This window comes from Heliangelus exortis, chromosome 6 (genome assembly GCF_036169615.1).
Source record: "Heliangelus exortis chromosome 6, bHelExo1.hap1, whole genome shotgun sequence".
NCBI classification, from domain to species: domain Eukaryota; kingdom Metazoa; phylum Chordata; class Aves; order Apodiformes; family Trochilidae; genus Heliangelus; species Heliangelus exortis.
Window position 1 is genome coordinate 22,325,242 of NC_092427.1, and position 12,225 is coordinate 22,337,466.

The window sequence follows — 12,225 nt, forward strand, 5'->3', positions numbered from 1 at the left end:
GACGTAGTAGTCACCTTCCAGTACTTAAAAGGGCCTGCAGGAAGGCTGGAGATGAATTGCTTGCAAGTGCCTGTAGTGATAGGATGAGAGGCAATGGTTTTAAATTAGAGGGGAGTAAATTTCGATTGGTTGTTAGGAAAAAGTTCTTTGCCATGAGGGTAGTGGAAAAAATGAAACAGATTACCCAGGGACTCATGTTATACCTATTCTTAGTACTTCATTCTCTTTTCATGTGAAAGACAAATTCTTCTCAGCAATGCTGATTCCTCATGTTTGTAGATTTTTCTTACTACACATTGTAATCTCTTCAGACCTTTGAGTCAGTTGTGAATTTGACTTCATGCATCTTAGCTCAGTCTGATTTAGAGGTACTCATTCTTGAGTTGTTTTTTTTTTTTAATTCAGTTTAAAAATACAGCAATTGATTTTAATCTCCAAAGCATGATCTGAAAACTCCGGTCCCCTACAGCCAGTTTTTAAGGAAGTTGTGATGGTCACACCTGGAAACTCAAAAATTTATGCAGGTAGTTAGTAGTAGTGTTTTGTGCAACACTGAAAATTATATCAAATTTTTATTCAACACCCTGCTTTGTACCAATTGTGATGTTCCTCTGTACTTTTAATGACACTTCTGTCTTGGAGGAAGTTATAGTAAGTTGCTGTGCATACATTGTTAAACAAGCAATGTTCTCAAATCTGTGTTTCTTCCCTGTTCTGCATATCAGCTGAGCTTTTTGTGCAGAAAAACTCCTTACCATTCAATCCTAGTGCCTCATCTGTTATATTGTAGTATTTTTTCCACTATCAAATTTACCATGGTTTCTAAGGCTTATTCTCCCTCCTGTTTTGTGTAGTTCATTTTTGTTGCTTTTTTTCTCTTCTCTTTCTTGCTTTTTCCTGGTCCTAAGACATTTTTTCCAATAACCATTTTCCTTAGGTAGCCTCAGCTGTTAGAGGCCTAAAGGTGTTAGAAAGCAGGTCCTATTCAGAGGCAAACCTGAAGATAATTTGGTGCAGATTAATGCTTTAGGTGATAAAAGAGACAGTGAAATTCCTGCTTTTCCTTATCCTTTGACATATCTGAGGTACTGGACTAAGCTTGTCTCTTGAGATAGATGCTAATGCTGCAGTTTTCTTCCCAACAAGTTGGCTTAATAATATTATAAGCAAATACAAGTCTGATCTTGTTCAAGTTGTGCAGTGTTTCTCTTTAATAAGAAGTAGCACTGCCAGATTTGTCTGTGAAATTTTCTTTGCATCACAATTCTAGCAATACATTTTGTCAAATAGTACGTGGTATTGTAGTCTGGCCCAGATCATTGGGGAGAGTATGAAATACGGGGTAGTTTTGATTAAGCACAAGGGAGGTTTGGGAGAGATTCATAAATGCCATTATCCACTTAAGTTCATAAGCATCTGCAGACTGGGGGCTGGGGAAGATCCCTTCTGTGGGAACTTGTGACAATGGCCAGTATGACTTCTAGATGCATTTCAAATGTAACTTCTGCTTCCCAGTTTGCATTCAGAAACCAACTTCTGTGCTGGAGTTGGTCTTCAAATGGGAAAGAGTTCGTCAGCAGTGCACAGAAGTAGAACAAACCATTCTATGAAAGGAAAAATAGGGCACCACCCTTAGTGTACTGTTGTAATATTTAAACACTTTTCACGTGAATAATTCTCAGACACAGTTCCCAAAGTAATACTACTGCTTTTCATGTGTTTCCATATTTTTAATATAATGCAATATGGTGGCAATGTCAGGAACATGCCAGAGGCATAGAGAACTCTATACTGAGAGAAGGAAGGACGAGGAAATGTGGGATGAGTCTGCATAAGGAAAGATGTGATGTTCCTCACCAGGAAAATTGGTGCTGTACACTCACACAAAGAGCATAATGCCCTTTCCCTCTCTGCTTTACTCAGATGTATGTTATTGTGGAGCATTTTGACAAAAAATGCAATAAAGCATATTGATAATGGTTACACATTGCCACACTGTTCTGCCTGTCCTACTGAGTATATCAAGAAATACAGAAGAACTGGTGTTAACACTTGGCCTTTCCCTTCTCGTGCTTTTCACATATATATTTGTTTTGGTATTTGTTTGGGTTTGGGTTTTTTAGTAATAAAGTGATTTGTGTTCTGAATGATGCACGTGAAACATAGGGCTAATAAAGGTGTCTTGAAGTTTTGGGGAATTGGGTACATTTCGGAGCTAGTAATATGGTGTTTCAAGGTTGCCTTTCTGCCTGAGGCTAGACTGTGGCTGGGAAAATTAAGTGGTTACCTCCTTCTGGTCCTTCCAAAGTCAGTGCTGTTTGTCTTCATTATCTTCTTACCTGCATTGAGAGAGAGACTTCAGAGAAAACTTTCAAATACTAAATATGAAAGCAGTTTCTTCTTTTATGCCTCTTGTAATCTGTGTATCTGCCAGCTTAAGTGAAAAGTGGACTTACTGGCTTTCCTAAATACTGTAACCTTTCTTAAGTCTTTACTTTTTTTTAATATTCTTCCTGTGATTCTGGGGACATCTCAATTGCATCAAAAACTGTGTAGACATAGCACTTCAGGAGATGCTCTGGTGAGCATGGTGGGGTTTTTTGCTTTGTTTTTGGGTTTTTTTTTCTGGGTTGATGGTTTGACTCAGTGATCTGAGAGGTCTTTTCCAACTGTGACAATTCTGTGATTCTGTGAACACCAGAAAAAAATATGTTCCACTGTGAGAACTGTTGGACATTGGAATAATTTGGACACTTTTGATCAGCTTGACAGCGTGTGAGCTATCTCATTTAAACCATGTTCTTACTGAGAAAGGTTGGTCCAGGGGATCCTTGGGGTCACTTCCATCCTGGCATTCTGTGATCTCAGTAAAAGGAATCAGTTAATGATACTTTAAAAATATGCAACAAAATAAAAAATATAATCCCAGCCTAGAAATGTGAGGCATAGAATCATTTGATCAAGAGCAGCTCTGTCGTAGCACAAATCTTGCGTATTTAATGTTAAAATACAGATGGTGTGTCTTTAGCTGCACCTTTAACTGGAAACTGGGGGCAGAAACTGTGATTGTTGTTAAATTAAGGAAATCTTAGATGTGGCTTTTTTGGGGGTTATTCTTTCCAACGTTTCATTAGAGGCTAAAATTACAGAAAACTGAATTTGTGCACAGAAATACCAAAAAAAAGGTCATTAGAATGCAGTAGCTTTAAATTAGAACTGTATTCATTCAATTTTAGTTCACAATGGGTTAGGAAATATTAAATTAACAAGTTCTTAGCATAAGTATGTTGCTAAGTATTCTTTAAATAAAGTGTGATGTTTTTCCATAACCAAAAGTAATGTCAGCTCAAAAGTAATCTCAGCTCAAAACTTTAAAATGCAAGTATAACAGTAATCCCAAAATCATCCCATGAAAATGAGGAATTTATGTTGCAGTTTAGCAGTGATACATATACTGCTACTAAAACAGACTCCTATCCTTTTACAGGTAGAAATTTACACTCCTTGATGTTCTGAGTTTTCACACAGTGGGTGTATATGTGGATCTCCTTTATGCCTTTCCATAGCGTGTATGTGACCATAAAGGCAAGGCTGTCAAGGAACTGATTCACCTGAATCTTTCTGCTGTGTTAATTTTCAACCAGGTCAGCCCTCTGGCTGTGATCTGTGTGGCCACAGTAGCAGTAGGACTGCTGTAACTGAGAAGTAACACTGGGAATGGGAGGCAGGTACTTCAGGCACATTGGGGATTTATGTTGGAGGATGCCACTTGTGCAACCATGACCTAGGCAGAAGTCCTCTCATTTAAATGTGTATTTATGACCCTTCAATTTACCTCATATTGGTATTACTAGAAAGATTTGCTAGCAAAGAGGAAATAAATAAATAAGTTAAATGGAATTGGACTGTAAGTACAATTTGTTTGTGGCTTGGAATAGTTTACAATTGCAATCAGGTATTTTGGCTACCTGTCACATTTCATCATATGCAATGAAAAATGTTGTTAATTTAGTGCAAGCTGATGGATTGCATACGCTTTTTGTGTTGAGGAGTTCTCTTGGTTGCATGTTCAGGGAGAGGAAAGAGCCTGGGCTGAGCCTGTGTGTGTCTGAGAGCAGTTTTGAGATGGCTGTGATGAGGAGAGGATGTGGATGGCTGTTGTTACTCCTGCTTCAGTAAAGCGTCATTTGTTATTTCAGCAATGATGCAACAGTTCCCTAGGTAAATAACTATAAAGCAGAACTTGAATAACTTAAATTTCTTCATTACTGTGTGCTTTCAGAAATTCCTGATTTTTGCTTCCTTTTCCTCTGTGAATTTCCAGTAAGTCGATTCAGACCTCTTTGTCATTTGTTGCTGGTTTAAGCCAATTCTTATTTTTATAATGGTAATTCTGGGCTTTTGTTTAAATTTAAACTAACTTTGTGAAACTCCAGTAAAGTATAAGAAATTCTGATCTCTGGACTCACATTAAAATCAAGTGGGAAATGAGAAGTAAGTGTTAGGCATTAAAATAGTAAATCTTTGTCACGGTTTTACACCCTTCAAAACCTTTTTGGTCTACATGTTTATTTTTAAAAGCATTTTAGGGAATGATGCAATGTAAACTTTGTGATCAACAGAGATGTTTGTTCTTGCTCTCTTGCTGCTGCCTGTGGCTGTGGCTGTGAAGTTCTAGGTATCATAGCACTGCTTGTTTTTAATAGAATGCTAATCCAACTTGAGCATTTTTAAGCTATATGACACCATTGTTAGGTAAGAAAAAAAAAAAAAAAAAGGCATAGTTCCTTGTAGACTAATTAAACCCTAGGTAACGAAATACCCTGATAATGTTTCAAGATCATTTTTTTTCTGCTTGTGTTTCTTACCAGGCAGCTTTTTGTCCTGGATAGCTGATAACTTTTCCAGTGCATATAAGGTGTGAGGAAGCAAAAGCTGTAAAGTAAGAGTACAATAAGTAGCACTGGAAATGCCCTTTAACAGTTGATAGGAATATTGGTAATTCACTGAGAAGTGGAAAACTTTGTGGGTCTCAGGGTAGCTGAATCTTAGTTCCTACATGAAAAGTAACCATCTAAACACATAGTAAAGAAAATATGAATTACATTCATAGAGGACAGCAATGCAGAACTAGATGTCCATGACATGCTGAGGGTTGTTATGATTGGCTGTGCAACTTCTTCATTTTGCTTTTCTAAGGAATTGTTTGTTTTGGAGGGGATTTTTTTGTTTATTTAATATGCTAATTTCTTGTTCTAGAGATTTGTAGGTAATTATGATCCTTTTAGATATTACACACAATGAACATCCATTTCTAAAATCTGAAACCTGCATATGACTTGTTAAAAAGAGTGGTTGATTTTTTTAGCTGCATAGTTCAAATCTACTTTCAACAGAAATATCGGTGATCTCCAGAAATTAAAAACCAGCATTGCAGTCTTACAATATACAGATTTCTTTAGCATCAACAGGTAGAATAGACTTAAGTTACCTGAACTGTTAATGCATTTCCGGTTGTAACAATAATACTTAAAAAAGAATATCAAAAGAAAGAATGCTTGTTTACATTATGTGTCTTAAAATATTTGAAGCAAGGAGAAATCCAACCTGGATTTAGTACAGATAAAGGGAGTGTTCAAGCTACTTACTGCAAACGGATTTAAAAGTTTAAAATCTTCCAAACCTATACAGATCATATGGGCTCCTATTTATAATATATGTTTTACGTACTTTCTGTTTGCTGTCTAATTCTGATACTTCTCAGTGTGCTGTTAGGTGCTTTGTTGATCAACATACTTAATTGTACACTCTTGTTGAATATTTATTGTCCAAATCTATGACTTATGTATATATGATATGCTGAATTATTTCATAGCAATGCAGATGGCTGCAATATGGAAGAACAGGAGGATGCCAAATGTGTCTATACAAAATATGTACCTCCAGTATGTTCTTCTGGAGATAATTACAGTTATATTTCTGAATGTTATCTATATGTAGAGAGAGTGACACTGTTTGTCATTAAAAAAAATATATATAATCTTTGTGATCCGTAAGAAATAGTTGAGGATTCGTAGGTGGGTATATCAGTGTTTCAGTTCATGTTTTAAAGCGCAGTAGCCTCAAAATTAAATCCACTAAAATCAGGCTGAAGTTTGTGTTAAATGGAATTCTCTGTGTTGTCTTTCCCTAGGAGGAACAGGCTGCTAAACTCAAAGCTGAGAAGATTAGGGTTGCATTAGAGAAGATTAAAGAGGCACAAGTGAAAAAGGTAAGTTATTTTTACTGATATATAAGATCTGTATTTTCCTACCTGGAAAATGTAGGCAAAATGCTTCTCATTTGTGTCTATTACCCTCAAGTTTGCTAAATAAAATAGGAACACTGTAGTGTTCTGATCCGAAATGGTAATGTACTTTCTTATCTAATCTGTATCTAATGAAGAAAATTGTAGCATATGGGGTAACATTGTGTTTTTCTTAAAGGATATCTTATTTTATATCTGAGAGAACAACTGTTATGTTATATAACTGAGAGTAGGAGGTGTCCCTGCCCATGCAGGGGGGGTTGGAACTAGATGAGCTTCAAAGGCCCCTTCCAGCCCAAACCATTCTCTGATTATATGAATGCTTTGCTAGCTCCTACCTAGAGGTCAACTGAAGGTCCAGCCTCCTGAAATTGTCTTTGTATGTTAAGCAGTCACACATCTAAAATTTTGGTCTCTTCTTTACAGATCCTTTCTTGTTATGCATAACAGGATTTATGTTGTTGTACAAACGTTCTAGACTACAGAAAGGGGGGGTTATCAAGTGGAGAAAGTTTACTGACACTACTGCTGATGCACTACTGAAGAGTACAGTGTTCTCCTGAAACTTTGCATCATTATTTCATGTTTGGAGTTTTTCAGCAGCTTAAAATGCCTTTTACATTTAGTGTTTATATACCAAAAGCTGGAAAGCTGTTCTGGCTGGAAGATAGGCATTAACAAGCCAACCAATGTATTGCAATTAGAACATTTTAACTTTTCCAGCTAAACAATGCGTTTAAAAGGAAGCATAAAGATTGGCAAGAAGAATCTATTACATTTTCTTATTGGCTAAGAAAAGGGCTACATTTTTCTTTCTGGACAGTAACATCTAAAGTGCCTATGAAAAGCCATGGTGTTTAAAAGCAGTTTTCTTTCACACTAATGCTGCTTACTCTTCAGAAAATGAAGATTTAGTGTAGGTACATTTTACATAATCAGCTTTTTTAGAAAATATGGAGGAAATGGGCAGAAAGCTTGAATTGCAAATGTGAAAAGTTCTGATTCTGTAAAAAGTTGTGAAAAGCTCTGTATCTATGTTTTTCCCACCTAGAAATGTCACAAAAATTGTCACAAAAATTGTCACAAAGACGCTTTATTACCAGAACAGGACAGTTTGGCAGGAGGATTTTTTTCCACCTTAAAACAGAACTGAAAAGTTGTCATTCTATTGGGAAGACCTTTATATTTACTCTCTTATACTGAAGGATAACAATATCTTGTTGGGTGTCCATTATACAAATATCTGTGGCTTTTTACATTTTGGTAGAGTGTTTTGATTGAACTTAAAATTTTATGCTACTTTAAAAAAACCTTAGAAAAGAAAACAGATCTTAAAAAAATGCTTTGTTTTGAAATCTGGGAAATTAATCCTGCTCATAGTTTTCTGAATTTTCTGCTTAATAGTTGGTGATCAGAGTCCATATGTCTGATGACAGCTCAAAAACAATGATGGTGGATGAGAGGCAGACAGTGAGACAAGTGTTGGACAATCTGATGGACAAATCACATTGTGGTTATAGTTTAGATTGGTCATTGGTGGAAACCATCTCTGAATTGCAAATGGGTAAGTAATGATTATAAATCCTTATACTATTCCTCTCTACTAATGTAACACTTGTCTATATCTATGTCCTTAGAATGATTTAAAATTCCTGTCTTCATAATGTTCATCGTCCTGTTCATTCATGCATTAAGTATTCATTCGTGTAATAAAACTCATGAATAATGCTTGAGAATGATCTGAAAATGTTTTCTTAATTCATATTAAAAGCATGTTTAAATTCTAAATTGTGATACAGGAACTTTAGTAGTGTCTAGTCACTGGGCCTCCTGATTTTGATGTTTTCCTTGCAGAAGAAAGAGGGATAAAGAAGGAGAAAAAGCTTACAATGCATCTGTGCCAGTATTTTGTACTGAACATTATATCTCTTTGTACAAAAAGCTGTCTACATATTTTTTCTTTTCAATACTTTAATATAATTGGCATTGTGACTCTAAGGGCAGTTAAAGCTCCTTTTTACTGCATTGCATATACCACAATGTGAGTTGTTTATTTAGAACTGTAGAGTGTTCAAGATTAGAAAAGACCTTCAAGATCATCAAGTCCAAACGTCAGCCTTACACCACTGTAGCCACTAAACCATCTCCTGAAGCACCGTGTCTGCCTGTTTTTTGAACATGCCCAGGGATGGTGCCTCCACCACCTCCCTGGGCAGCCTGTTCCAATACTTCACTGCTGTTTCTGTGAAGAAATTTTTCCTAATATCCAATCTGTTACTCCTCTGGCGCAAATTGAACTCATTGCCTCTTGTCCTGTTGCTGGTCACTAGGGAGAAGAGGCCAGCTCTTGCCTCACTACATCCTCCGTTCAGGTAGCTGTAGAGAGCAATGAGGTCTCCCCTCAGCATCCTCTTCTCCAAGCTGAACAATCCCAGTTCCCTCAGCCTCTACTCATAAGACCTGTGCTCCAGACCCCTCATCAGCTTCGTTGCCCTTCTCTGCACCCTCTCCAGCACTTCCATGTCCTTCCTATATTGTGGCACCCAAAACTGCACACAGTACTCAAGGTACATCCTCACAAAAGCCAGGTACATGGGTAAGATCACCTCCCTTGTCCTGCTGGTCACACTATTGCTGAGACAGGCCAGGTTGCCATTGGCCACCTGGGCACACTGCTGGCTCATGTTCAGCGTGCTGTCAGTCAACACCCCCAGGTCCCTCTCTGCAGGCAGCTCTCCAGCCACTCTTCCCCATGCCTGTGGCACTGCCAGCAGTTGTTGTGGCCAAAGTACAGGACCTGACATTTGGCCTTGTTGGCCCATTGATGGAGCCTGTCCAGATTCCTCTGCAGAGCCTCCATACCCTCAAACAGATCAACACTTTCACCCAGCTTAGTGTTGCCTGCAAACTTACTAAGGCTGGACTCAAATATCCCCTCATCCAAATCATCAATAAAGATCTGAAACACTGAGCCCTGGGGAACACCTCTCATGACTGGCCACCAGCTGGGGTTAACTCCATTTCACACAACTCTCTGGACCCAGCCATGCAACCAATTTTTTATCCAACAAAGTGTATTTGCCTCCAAGCCATGAGCAGCCAGCTTCTCTCTCTGTGGGAAACAGCCTTGCTCAAGTCAAGGTAGAGAACCTTATTAGTTCTGGAATAATTTTATGTTTCTATCACTGAAAAAAATCTCAGAATGTGTAGGTGGCAGGATCTGGAACTCAATGCTCAACCAGAGGTCTTTCTCATTCTAGATTTGCTTTCTTAAGACACTTACATTCACTGTGCAGCCAGGAAAAAAAAATATTGGAAAAAAAATTTCAACTTCTGTTAGGAACAAAGAGCTAGGCAGCAGACGGAAAGATAAGCTGATATGTATCCAATTAACAGTTGGACTGAATTAATATTATTGTGAAATGAAGCAAGGGTTAATCATGTTGGGACGTTTTGCAAATATATGCATTCCCTACTGTACAGGCTCAGTGATATACTGGGAAAGATAGAATTTGAGTGCTATATTGAAAGAGTTTCAAGCTGAAGAACAACTATAATTACAGAAGTTTAAGTTCAGACTGCAACATGATAAACCTAAGAAGGTAGAATTCAGCTTCCTTTTTCCTTTTTTTCCTTTTTTTCCTTTTTTTCCTTTTTTTCCTTTTTTTCCTTTTTTTCCTTTTTTTCCTTTTTTTCCTTTTTTTCCTTTTTTTCCTTTTTTCTCTTTTTTTCCTTTTTTTCCTTTTTTCTCTTTTTTCCCTTTTTTCCCTTTTTTCCCTTTTTTCCCTTTTTTCCCTTTTTTCCCTTTTTTCCCTTTTTTTCCTTTTTTTCCTTTTTTTCCTTTTTTCCTTTTTTCCTTTTTTCCTTTTTTCCTTTTTTTCCTTTTTCTCCTTTTTTTCCTTTTTTTCCCTTTTTCCCTTTTTCCCTTTTTCCCTTTTTCTCTTTTTCTCTTTTTCTCTTTTTCTCTTTTTCTCTTTTTCTCTTTTTCTCTTTTTCCCTTTTTCCCTTTTTCCCTTTTTCCCTTTTTCCCTTTTTCCCTTTTTCCCTTTTTCCCTTTTTCCCTTTTTCCCTTTTTCCCTTTTTCCCTTTTTCCCTTTTTCCCTTTTCTCCTTTTTTCCCTTTTCTCCTTTTTCCCTTTTCTCCTTTTTTCCTTTTCCCTTTTTTATTTTTCCTTTTCATTTTGGCTTTCACTGATTCTTGACAGGACAAGTGGTAGGTAGTTTTTCATAGATTTCACATATGAGGTTTTTACCAAAATGATCCAAAATCCTGTTTGATTCCTGTATTTTGTACTGGAACATGAAAAACAGGTGAAAAAGTTATTACAGCACAGCCCACACCCTTTGTACTGCTGTGTATTGTATTGTATTATTTTCTAGTGGTTCATCTTTTGAAACATTTTTTTCTGGTTATACCTATGTAAGAGGAAGGAAATTGTTTATTATAATATTTTTTTTTTCAGCAAGACACAGAGGATTACATACTTTCTCAGTGTACTTTACCATGTTGTCTTGTCAGTTAATTGCTCATGAACAGCAGAGTTCAATAAGATGCAGTGAAAGCTTTAAGTTAACAAACGTCTAAGACATGAGGACTGTGAAGTTCTTGGTTGTTGTTTGTATTTTATGTATGGTTTGCTTCAAGTGTAGGTGCTTAACTAGTTTTTGAGGAGTCTGATTTAGGTACCTGTACTTGAAGTAGAAGGTCACTTGTTACTAATTGTTTAACCAGGAGCTTTATATATACTTTCAGAAGAACTCAGTGATATTATTTCCAGAATGCAGAATGAAATGCTTCGCCAGTTTTATCCTGCAAGTTTTTAACTGACATTTCTAAGAGGTTTCTTTTGGTTCAGACAAAGGTCCCTTTTTTTTTTTTAAGTTCTAGCAGAGAATTTCTATGAAATATGTGTGAGCTACAACATTTTAATTTTAGAAAGTATGTTTAATGCATCAAATGCAGGTTTACATACTATCTGCTTGTGTACACTCAATGAACAGTTTCCTGTTTGAGTTCAGTTATTGTTCTTCTAATAACAGTTGTTATGTTTTGAAACATACCTTGTTTCACTTACAAGGCTGAAGTGACATTTAGGCTTTTATATCACAATCCTCTGAAGTTTTTGTTTTGTTCTTCTGCTAGGTAATACCTTTTTTACTTTCTTGGAAGACAGTATTGCTGTGTTGCTGATAGAGCTTGATGGAAGTCATGAGTTATAACTCAAAAGCTTCTTAGAAAGAGCTGAGACCTGAGTAATGTTGTGTTGTCATCTCAAACCTTAATTCATTCCCCACAGATGACATTTTGTTGCATTAACTCTGATTAGTATTCTTAATTACCAAATATGTTGAGATGTCATCTGTTATGTCAGTCTTCATTAGTGATAGCTCCTAGATGTGAATGTGATAGGTGCCATATACCATCTGTAAAAGTGTGCTGTAATTGATTTTGTGGAAAAAATTGATGTTCTGCTTTCAGATGCAATTGAAAGGGCAAGCAAGTCCCAAAGGATTCTGAAAGAAATAATTTGCTGGAATGCCACTGTATGGAGAATGTGAAGAGGGAGCAAACTACAGAAAGCAAGATTCTACAGTAGTGTCTTTTCAAGGAAAAGACAGTTGGTCCAGGGCTTTCCCAAAGATGTATTCCTCCTTACTTGCTTTAGAATAAGAGTTTTCAGCATTTTAGTAGCATTCAGCTTCACCAGCATTTTAGTAAATTTGCTTTGCTTTTCTTCCTGTCTTTTGCCTATTTTTGGTATCTTGTATTCGTTATAACTATTTCAGTGGAGAATCATAGCTCATAGTTCTCAGAAGCTGTTGATACACCATTTATTCAGGACGATGGATTGTAAGAAATGTCACTGTCAGTTTTCAGATTACTTCTACAGTACCCTCACTAAGGATGGGTATTCTGCA

At 36.8% G+C, this 12,225-nt stretch overlaps 1 protein-coding gene across 6 annotated transcripts in view; it reads left to right on the forward strand.

Annotated features, from left to right (window-relative positions):
* RAPH1 (Ras association (RalGDS/AF-6) and pleckstrin homology domains 1) overlaps positions 1-12,225 on the forward strand; it is an 84,266-nt gene that overhangs the window by 55,148 nt on the left and 16,893 nt on the right. For all 6 annotated transcript variants that reach the window (XM_071747146.1, XM_071747149.1, XM_071747143.1 and 3 more), the window contains 2 exons: positions 6,194-6,271; positions 7,712-7,871. In XM_071747146.1, coding sequence (XP_071603247.1) covers positions 6,194-6,271; positions 7,712-7,871 — 238 coding nt within the window. The remainder of the gene's footprint in view (positions 1-6,193; positions 6,272-7,711; positions 7,872-12,225) is intronic.